Below are 11882 nucleotides of genomic sequence, written 5' to 3' on the forward strand. Positions count from 1 at the left end.
AATGATTTTTCTCAAAATCTTTATTTTACTATAAGTTTTATTGAAGGGCTTCAAAAACCTGAAAAAACTTATTTTTCACACGGAATTTCTAAGAAATGTTATCATGGAAATGATTCCCCACATCTTTATCATACTTTTAACCCACAATTAAATTCTATAGTAGATATGCTTGAAGAAATATTAGTATCCATAAAATTTCAAAGAAATAAAGAAAAAGAGAATCCCAAAGAAGAAAAATTTCAAAATATAATCAACATAACAGATCTAAAAGTAAAACCACCACTAAAATTATGAATATTGAAGAAAAATTAGAAGAAGTTACAATGCTTTTTAAACAATTAAAAATGGCTCAAGAAAATAATATTATGGAACAAGAATTTCAAATAGAAGAAGAATTAGTAAATTCTGAAAACATAGAAAATGAAGAACACATCCTAGATTATTCAAGTGACGAAGAACCAGCAATTCCAATACAAGTAAAAAATGAAGCTGGAACATTTAAAGATAACCAATCTCAATATAAATGGGAAACAGGTTTTGATAATTATGCTTTTAAAAAAGGGTTTATAAATAAAGATTCAAAATATACAAAGATACCATCAAAATACGTTCCTAAAATCCAGGAAATAGAAGGAGAAAGAATGCTTGATTTAGACTGTAAAAAGAATGAAAAAGAAATTTTCGAAAATTGGTTGAATTCCTTTTTATTAGAAGCTTTTACTAATCCAAAGCTTAGTGAATTGTCTGGAAGAGATATTTGGAATTACATAGGATTTCATACTAAAGGAACTATAAGAGATTATATGACATCAATAGAAAATCAAATAATAGAAGATTTAGCAACAAAAATAACAGCTTATGATAAGATATATATAATGATGATTCTATATAAAGAATTTTTTGGAAAAATATTATAGATCATAAACAAGAAGTCTATAATAAAGAATATCAAGAAGCAAAAAACCATTTAGCTAATATCCAGATATATGATCTATGTAATGTGGAATCTTATATATGTGAATATAGAATACATTATTACAAATTAAAAGAAGAAGATAAAAATCATTATCTTAGTATGTATATAACAAAACTTCCATATCCTGCTAATGAATTTATAATGGGAAGATTTATAAGAGAAATAAATAGAGGGACAATTGAAAATAATTTTGGCGGAGCAACCGCTGCAATAAGAGAGGAAATAAAAGAACGTTGTATGCAAGAAGCAACTCAAAAAAGATTTGCAAATATAATTAGAATCTGCTGTCAAGATAATGAAGAGATACCCCAAAAATATGGGCTTAGTAAAAATTTTCAGAGAAAGAGAAAATATCAATTTAGAAAAAGAAAATACTATCCAAACTGGAGAAAAAAGAGGTATTTTAGAACAAGAAATAACAATAAAAATAAAAGGCAAAAAAGTGACTATTGCCCAAATAAAAAAGAAAACTGTAAGTGTTGGTATTGCCAAGAAGAAGGACACTATGCAAATGAATGTCCGAAAAAGAAGGATAAAAAAGATCTGACTAAACAAATAGAAATTGCTAAGTCTTGTTTTATGGAACCTTTAGAGGAATCTGATGATAACCTAGACTATATTTTTGAATATGTCTCAGAAACAGACTCAGAGACTGAGTAATAATGCCACATTTATTACTATAAAAATAACAGAAAAATTTATAAATGCTTTATAGATTCTGGAGCAACACAATGCTTTGCTAGTTCAAATATAAAACTTGATTGGAAAAAATTAAAGAAACCATTAAGAGTTAGAATAGCTGACAAATCAATACATAAAATTGACCAAAAGCAGAGATGGTTGAAATTTTTATTCAAAATTATAGATTCATTGTTCCATCTATATATATGTTAGATTCTGGAATGGATTTTATCATAGGAAATAACTTTTTAAAGCTATATCATCCATTCATTCAAGAATTAACATATATAGTTTTAAAAGCTCCACACGATTCTTCAATAAATCAAAAATCAAAACGTATAAAAATACCAACTACTACTATAGATAAGATCTTAAAATTTAAAATATTTTCTATATTAGAAACATGTTATTTAAATCTATACTTTCAGATAAATATTCCAAAAAATAATCTTGAAATAAAGATAGAAGAACTTTTGAATGAAATTTGTGCTGAAAATCCTTTAGATATTAAAAATACAAATAACGAATTAGTAAGCATTAAATTAAAAAATCCCACAAAAGAGATAAATGTTCCAAATAAAATTCTTTATTCCGCAAGAGATAGAGAAGAGTTCTCACTAGAATGTAAAGATCTTTTGGAAAAAGGAATTATAAGATTAAGTAAAAGTCCTCATGCGGCTCCAGCTTTTTACGTTGAAAACAATAATGAAATTAAAAGGGGAAAACGAAGAATGGTAATAAACTATAAGAAAATGAATGAAGCAACTATTGGTGTTGCTCATAAACTTCCAAGAAAAGATTCTATTTTAGAAAAAATCAAAGGAGCAACTTGGTTTTCATCTCTTGATGCAAAATCAGGATATTGGCAACTTCGTTTAGACGAAGAAACAAAGAAATTAACTGCTTTTACTTGCCCAACAAAAGAATCAACAAGTGTGTTGCTCTATGAATGGAATGTATTACCATTCGGATTAAAACAAGCCCCAGGTATTTATCAAAGATTTATGGAAGAAAATCTAAAGGAGTTAAATGAATTTGTTTTAGTATACATTGATGATATACTAATTTTTACAAAACAGGATAAAGAAGATCATCTTCAAAAATTATTAATAGTTTTAGAAAGATGTAAAGAAAAAGGATTAGTTCTTAGCAAAAAGAAAGCAAGAATAGCAAAACAAGAAATAGAGTTTCTTGGATTAATTCTATCCACTGAAGGAAAGCTAAAACTACAACCAAATATTCTAGAAAAAGTAAATTTATTTCCTAATAAAATAGAAGATAGAAAACAATTACAAAGATTTTTAGAGTGTATAAATTATATTTCTGATCAAGGATTTTTAAAGAATATAACAGAATACACTAAAAGCTTATTTCCAAAAATAAGTATTAAAAAAGAATGGAAATGGGATGAAAAAGATAGTATGCAAATTCAAAGAATTAAAGAATTATGTGAAAAACTTCCAGAACTTTATATTCCAGAAGAAAATGACTACTTAATAGTAGAAACAGATGCCTCAGACATAACCTGGTCAGGATGTCTAAAAGCTAAGAAAGCAATAAAAAGCTTAGAACAAGAAAAAGAATCACTAGATTCTAAATATCCCCCAAAGGAATTACTTTGCAGGTATATTTCAGGAACTTTTACTCCAACAGAACAGAGATATACCACTCATGAAAAAGAAACTCTGGCAGCAATTAAATCTCTTAAGAAATGGAAAATCGATTTACTACCCAAAGAATTTACATTAAGGACAGATTCAAGTTACCTAACAGGTTTTATACGATATAATTTAAAAGTTGATTATAATCATGGACGATTGGTAAGATGGCAATTATTTTTGTTACAATATCCAATAAAAATTGAATATATTAAGGGTGACAAAAATGTTATTGCAGATACATTAACAAGAGAATGGAGTTTGTCTACAACGCATTAGATCAAGAAATTCAAAAATACGAACAAGAACTCGAAAAATGCAAGCATTGTCAGCAAATAAGGACACAGATCCAATCCCTCAAGAAAGCCATCGAAGCAATGAAATCAACACAACAACCAAAATCATCAGAGTTCAGCCAGCTAAGCGTGGTGGACAAATCAGGTGAAGAAAAAATTCCAGAAAATAAAACAATTGCTGAAATTATCAAAAAATCCACCCAAGATAAAAAATATTATGTAATTTATAATGGCCCCATGAAAGGAGTATATGATGCCTGGGAAAAAGCAGCACCATTTACACATCAATCAAGGATAATTCATAAAGGAGGGTTTTTAACACTGGAAGAAGCAAAGGAATCTTTCAGGGAATATGAAGCTCTTCATCCAGAGCAAACCCTAAAAAGAGCATATAAAGCTCCAATTCAAACCCAGAGAACAAGAATAATAAGAAACATTCCTACAAGGGCTGAAATCAAGGAAAAGAAAAGGGTCTGTAGATCAAATCTCAGAGAAACCCTTAACATAGTCCTAAATTGGACTGAAGAAAAAAGGGCAATCTTGGGATATTATCCTATTGCCAAAGAACAGTTAACAAAGCTGGTTATATTTCCAGAAGCTTCCCCATCTGACACCTATCAGTTTTTCCAGTATGGATTAATTGATACAATTTTAATTTTTAATGATTTGAAAATTATTAGTGAGTTTCCTGCAGGATTTGTTGATGCAGTAAAAATATGATTGACAACGTAAATCCAAGGGATATATCCCTAAAATTTACGAATAGTCAACCTATTTTTAATGAAGAAGAAGAATGCTTGGTTCCAGCACATCAAGTAATCTTCATGTCCGTTTTTCCAGGAAATTTTCAACCAATTGATCAAGTTCAAGATTTAGCAATCTACAGTCATGAAGGAAGACTAGCCAGCACACTAGCAAGGGTCTTCGAAAGAACTCAAAAGATAACAAGGGAATCTCACACAAGAATCAATTATAAAAGCATAAATACTTTGCTTGTGTCCAGTAAAAAGAATGAAATTGAAGAAAGAGAGATGAGACTCTTAGTGGAATTTGAATCAGCATTCTATAACTTATCTGGACTCTTAGAAAAGCTCCCCGAAGGGATAAAGAGGAATCTCTGCTATTTGATAAAAGACAGAGAAGACCACAAGTGCCAGCTATGTGTCTCAGAGTTATCTGAAGAAAGCAATAATGAAACGGAATCAACCCACATGATAAAGGAAGGAGACAACGCATCTGAAGGACACATAATGAAAGAGGAGGACAGCACATCTGAAGCATCTCTCAACATTATTGCATAATGACGTAAGCGCTTAGGTCATAGAGCACCAACAATGTAGCTGGTGCAAGATAATAAACAATGACGTAAGCAATGACGTCATAAGAAGGGTAAGGATGGGAATTGTCCATCAGACCCAACCATTATAAATAGGTTGCTTAGGCAATTGTAGAAATCATCAAACCATAGAAAGCAGGAGGCTAAGAGTACTCATATGCTAGGAGAGCAAGGAGGAAGCTGCCGAGGCGATTCTATAGTTTGAAGAAGAATTCCCTTAGGAAAAACCAATTCTAAACTCCCCTCTGGAGTTAGTATCTACAATCTCCCCTCTGGAGATAAAAAACATCTTATGTAAAATATTCTAAATAAAAGAAGTTTTTCTCCAGAAAGGTACGCCTTTATCCTAATCTCTCAGTTATGAATTATTTAGAAAGTTTAGAATTAACGGAAGAATCTGACTATTATAGATTATCTGCATTATTAGATAATGAAAAACAGGCTGTTCTAAAAACAGAATTAAATCTCAAATCAAATGAAAATTTTAATAAACAAAATCTTTTAAAAGAAGTTTTTAATAGAAAAAATATAATATACTATGGAAAAATTCAACTTGAAGCCCCTATAAAGATAAAATCTGCCAATGGAGAACTTGAAATAGCTTTGATAAATGATGAAGAATTGAGTAAACAGATTGAGAAAATTAAGGATCAACAAAAAAGATCTAAAATTGGATGGATCCATATTAGTACTATACAAGTCTTAATCAAATCTACATATATGAAAGGAATTAATTCACCAATAAGCTTAGCAATCTGTGACAAAAGAATTACTGATGACCCAATAGATCAAATAATTGGAATTGTTCATGGAAACTTGGCAAACGTAAATGTTAAATTCAATGCCCATCTTGGATATGCTATACCTTTGTCAACTGAAAATCTTGGAAGATCTATAAGTTTGGCTTATAAATTTCATAGAAAGAATCTAATGGAACAAGACGATGAACCTTTTTCAATTACATATGCAATAAATTATGCTTTAACAAATAGCCATCATAGTATAATATTTAAAAACAGAGAAAGAATTTATGTTGATGAATTATTTCAGAAAATTGTAAAAACAGAAATACCAAAATATAAAGCTATTGAAAACCCAGTTCTATTATTAAAAGAACCATCAGAAAAATTAGTTTCATCGAATTTTCAAATAAGAAAATCTAAAATTAATAGCCCTTTAAGTTTATCCAAGTTAAAAATTAAAGAAGAAAATTCTGAAATAAAAGAATTAACAAAAAAGGTTGAAAAATTAAATGAAACCCTAAACATTAAATTATGACAATAAATAAAAAAAATATATGTAACTTATCAAGACAAGAAACAAGAGCTCTTTGAAAGAGAAAATCGGTTGAATTATTTACAGTTTTTCGAAATAAATCAAAGAGCATTTGAAACTCTAAAAATAATCTATGACAAATTAAAAAGAGAAGTTGAAGAGTTAGAAAAATTAATAGAATCTTTAGAAAATAGTGATGAATCGATGATAGAATTTGCAGAAATTCTAAGATAAATAATGAAGTATACAAAGATTGAAAGACCAGAAAACAAAATAAAAAGAAAAAGGACGAAAAAATTAAAAAGTAAAATAAAAGAGTATAAAAGGGAATTAAATAATCTTCAGTTCGAAATTAATGACCTTATAATAAAAAGGATAGAAATAAAAACAAATATAAACAAGTTGGAGCTAAACTTAAAAAGTATATAAATGCCTGAAATACCATATTATGACATAAAAGAATTAAAGCTGTTGAAAGAAAAAATGGAGGATGAAGTTGAAAAATTAAAAAGATATTTAGAGACAACAGAAAGTGTAGAAATAAAAGAAGTTTTTGAGGATTTGAAAAATTATATTAAAGAAAAAGACAAACAAATAAAAGATTTTATATACAATAATCCATGCAAAAAAGAATATTATAAACTAAAACAAGATTGAAAAACTATAAAAATGAAATCAGAATTAGTAATAGTAATATTAAAATTGGTATCAGAGCCAAGTTAACGGTTAAGGGTAACACTTTCTCTTTAAGCAACACTTTTAATGACACGCTTTTTCAACCACAAAAAGACAAAAATCTGTACAGGCACATCTGTACACTAGATGACCCCAAAATATATTCTAAAAAATATAAGTTAACAATAAAAACACAAATTATATAAAAAAATAAAAGATCTAAGAGAAAAAAATAATTAAATTATCTAAAATAATAGACAAAAAATTATTAGTTCTAACTAATATTAATTGAAACGATATTAAATTTTTTAAATCAATATAAAATAATTTTTTCTAAAATTTCAATTTTACAAAGTTTTATTTAAAAAACTAAAAAATGAAATAAGAGTTGCTACTTGCTAGACTAAAAATGAAATAATTAATAATAAAAATTAATAGATTAAAATATAGATCTTTAAAAATAAAAAATATTATTTAAAAATTATAAAAATTATAAATAAAAATTTAATTCTTAAAAAGTTACTAAATTTACAAAATAAAAAATATCAAAATATGATGAAATGAAAGTAAAAAAAAAATATTATGAAATTAAAAAAATAATAAAAACATAAAATAATTCTTTAATAAATTTTTTTGTTAAAATTTAAAATTTAAATAAATTACAAAATTAATATAAAACTAAAGTAATAATCTAAAAATATAATAATATTTTTTAATAAAAATAATATTTTTAATCTATATTTACGTATTAAAAATTTAATATATGATAATTTATTTAATCGATGACTTTAAATGTTCTTATTTAAATTTTCAGTCTCCAGCTCATTATTTTCAGCTAGTGAACGTTGATAGTAGTTAGACGCCAAGCACTAGAATAAGTAGGGGTGAGCACGGGTAGCGGGTACCTGATTATTCATCTGAATTCGAACCAAACTAATTAAATTGGTTCTGAAACTAACGGGTAATCGGGTCCAATTCGAATCAAACCGATGACCTTTGTTAGTGATTGGTTCGGGTATCAGTTCTGGGGGTGCGGAACCCGAACCAACTTGCGAACCCGATCATATATTAATTAAATAAAAAAATAAAAAATATATATATGACTTTTCCATTAGACAATGATTATTCACTATTAATATGTTTAGATTTTAATGAGTTTAGTTTTTAATGTATTTGGTATTTAACATGTTTGGATTATTTCTATTGATGTTACATGTTTATTGTATTTATTGAATTTTTAAGATAAAAATTCAGTTTTTTTTTATGAATTTTAAAGTTATCGGGTATCCAATTATCCGAACCGAACCAATCCGTTCTTAATCGGTTTGGTTTGGTTCAGATACATATACAAAAAAACACAAATTCAAATCAAACCAAATCAATTACATTTTGATTGATTCGATTCTAATTTTACCATAAATTTAAACCAAACTGATCCATACTCACCCTAAGAATAAAAGAAAAATACTTTTTAATTTTTTTTTTGTTTACTTTTGATAGATAACTAGAAAAATAAAAAAGGAGAAAGAAAGAAGCATTCAAATAAAATACGTTATACTCTTCCCCCTCTACAAACCTAGATTGAAATATTGAATTAAAGCACAACAAATTGGGCGACACAACTTGCTTATACCCTAGTTTTTTCTCGATCCCTCTGTGGCTCCCTCCATCATAGGATTCTAATTTTGAAATCCTATCCCATACGCCATATAAAACAAAAATAAAAGGCTTCCAAACGGACTCGGACCTTTTTAATAAATTATAATTTAAATGGCATAATTTTTATATATTTATTTAAAATTATAATTTTTTAAACTTTTTATAAAAAATTAATATTATTAAAAAAAAACAAAAATAATTCAAATAGTTTTAAGTTTCTCACTTTTATATTAAGTTTGGAATTAACTCTTATTTTTATATTTATTTAATTATTTTTAATTTTAAATATTAATATTTTAGATTTAAATTTTAATAAATTTTTACAAAATTAAAGTTTTATTAATTTTTTTTAGATTTAGATCCTTTCTGTTACAAAAAAAACCTCATTTTCATTATCAGCAAGATTTTATTATTTTAATATTGAAATTAATTATAATAAAATTAATTTTTTTATCTATATAGTTATTTATTTTACAATAATATCTTTGACTTGGACTTCAATAAATTTTTACAAATTAAAATCTCATTTTTATTATTATTTATTGTTCTCATTATCAACTAAATTTTATCATTTTAATGTTAAAATTAGTTATAATAAAATTAATTTTTAACCTATATAATTATTTATTTTACAATTTTAATTTTAAAATTTTTTAAAGTATTTTATAATATCCGTATAAAATTATTTATTTATTATAATAATAAATTTAAAAATAATTATATTTATAATTTTTATTTTAATATAAATATTGTTATATAATTTCTATATTAAAATTTTTTACTCTAAAAAATTTCTTCAAGCTCCACCATTGTTTTCAAATGATAGCTATTTTTTTGATATTGTAAAGTGAATAGTGTAATACGAGATTATTATGCAAATTTGGTATACTGTGTCGATATGAGTTGAATCGGTATCAGAACAAATCGTCACTTATGAATTTTAATAAGAGACAACAAAATATTACAAAATTTGACTAACGATTTGAGAAAGGAGAAGTAGTTCCTTCCATCAAAATAAGAATATCGATTTCATCAAAAACTTCAACATTCGTGATTTAACGATTTTCAACTCCCCTCTCTCTTTCATTTAATGTGATATGACTCTCTCATTAAATTGGTATTACTAAAATTTTCAATAATTCTTGACGGTTGATCACTAATCGGACAGTTCTTAATTTATTTTTCACATTCTCTTTTCCGTAAAATCGTTAATCGCTATTTCATTTAAATCGTATATAACGATTTCAATATAAATAGTTATTAGTATTATATCTATCCATAACACATTTAAACCTTTATTTTCTCATATTACATGTATTTAATGATCATATTAAAAATAATAGAGTAAAAGACAAATAGGTTCCTGACCTTTTAAAACGATGACATTTTCGTCCCTCAAGATTGAAAAATACATTTCGATCCCTCACGTTTTAAAACGCGTGACAATTAGATCCCTCCGTCGAATTGGGCTTCAAAACGGCAACGGAACATGCTGACTTGGAAGGGTAGAGTGTTAGGTGTCCGTTTTAGTTACTGATGTGGATGAAGAACAAATTTTTAATGGACAAATTAGTCCTTAATGCCTAACATCTTGCCTTTGCCATGCGAGTTTCTGCTCAAAGACCCTCCTACTCTCCTCATTTTGATTATTCTGAAACTTGTTCATAGTTTGCTCCTATTGATTCAAAACCTCCATTTCACTATACAAATTCGTAATGTTACTAACATACCTATCCATCTTCCTCACCATACCTTTCATATGCTTAACCAAGAACCCTAATTCATTGACATCTATGACTCCACTCACAATATCACCATACACATGCTCAAATCCCTGCAATGCAGAAACAGAACACTTCTTCCCTAACCATATTTATGTAAGACTATATATATAAACTCTAGCACTAAAATGAAAGTCTAAATTTGAGAGTTTTAAACTAATTCTAATCCTAACACATGCAGTAATACCTGCAAGGCTTTTTCGAGAGAAGCAGCAACCTTATACGTGTATGTATCACCTGTGTAATACCATAAAAAATTGCATTCCAAGAATTAAGTCACTATTTTTTGGGAGCATAAATGTTAGAGATCATTCAATATATCAAAAGCATCATCCAGATGCTTGAAATTGACCTTAAAATATACACACAAACACACGAAACTGGGACCACTAAATACACAAATTGTTAATTTGTCATCATCTTCTTGGTCTGGTTGAAGTGGTATATCCGAACAGGGCACATACATATAAGGCAACCAACTGAGAAGAAGCCGACATCAAGCTAACCAACATCCTTTTCTAGAGCTTGGTCGAACAAGAACCTTGAAGTAGCCATGTCACCAGCCTTTGCATAGCCATCAATCATGATCGTAAAAAAAGCAACACTCTTTTTCGGCATAGCATCAAGCACTACATTGCCCAAATCCCCCCACCTTAACAAAATCCCATATCATCGCATTCCATGATGCAACATTCCTCTGAGGCATTTCATCAAACAGCCTCTTGGCCTCCACTATATCCCTAACCTTCACATAGCCAACCACCATAGTCGTCTATGAAACTACATTCTTCTCAGACATTCCATCAAACACCTTGCGAGCGTCACCAATCTTTCCACATTTTTCATACATATCAACCAAACATGTTCCAACAAACATATCACTTTCAACCTCCACACCTCAATGCCGAGCCATGGAGCAATTTTTCTTCGCAGGATCTGCACATGCTTGAACAGGCCTTAATCACAAAAGAGTAAGTGTACCTATCGGGAAGAGACCCATGTGCCTTCATGCGAATAAAAGTAGAGAGGGTGTCGAAAAAGTAACTTCCTTTGATGTGGGCTCTGATGAGGGAGTTCTAGAGAAAAGGGGAAGGGCCAAGGACACGGTCGAAGACGGACGTGTAATATGAAGCAGTGGCGGCAAATGAGGCAGAAAGAAAAATGAAGCGGGAGATGATGAGGTGATCTTACTCTAAACCTCGTTGGATGATGGAGGCGTGGACTTGGTAGAGGTGATGAATGGTCTTGCAGGCCTTAAGAAGGGTGATAATGGCGGCAGTTGAACGCGGCGGAGAAGAAGAGTGTCTAAATATTGAATTCATCGGAAGAATGGCGTTGTTTTGGCCTTAAGGGAAGAATTTGTTCACTAATAATTTGTCCCAATCCACTTAAACAAGTGTAACAGACACGTCATTCGCTACCCTTTCATGTCAACTGGCTCCGTTGCCCTTTTTTGCTCAAAATGGACGGAGGGGTATAATTGTCTGCTATTTTAAAACGTGAGAAATCGAAATGTATTTTCCAATTTTGAGGGACGAAAATGTC

At 28.7% G+C, this 11882-nt stretch overlaps 1 protein-coding gene across 1 annotated transcript; it reads right to left on the bottom strand.

Annotated features, from left to right (window-relative positions):
• Positions 1 to 10231: 10231 nt before the first annotated feature.
• LOC130933547 (pentatricopeptide repeat-containing protein At3g29230-like) lies at positions 10232 to 11103 on the bottom strand. Its single transcript, XM_057863178.1, has 4 exons — positions 10990 to 11103; positions 10844 to 10901; positions 10525 to 10574; positions 10232 to 10390 (listed from the first exon to the last, which is right to left on the bottom strand). Exons 1-4 carry the CDS (start codon positions 11101 to 11103, stop codon positions 10232 to 10234), a joined length of 381 nt encoding a protein of 126 aa, XP_057719161.1.
• Positions 11104 to 11882: the final 779 nt, after the last annotated feature.

The sequence above is a fragment of the Arachis stenosperma genome, chromosome 6, assembly GCF_014773155.1.
Source record: "Arachis stenosperma cultivar V10309 chromosome 6, arast.V10309.gnm1.PFL2, whole genome shotgun sequence".
NCBI classification, from domain to species: domain Eukaryota; kingdom Viridiplantae; phylum Streptophyta; class Magnoliopsida; order Fabales; family Fabaceae; genus Arachis; species Arachis stenosperma.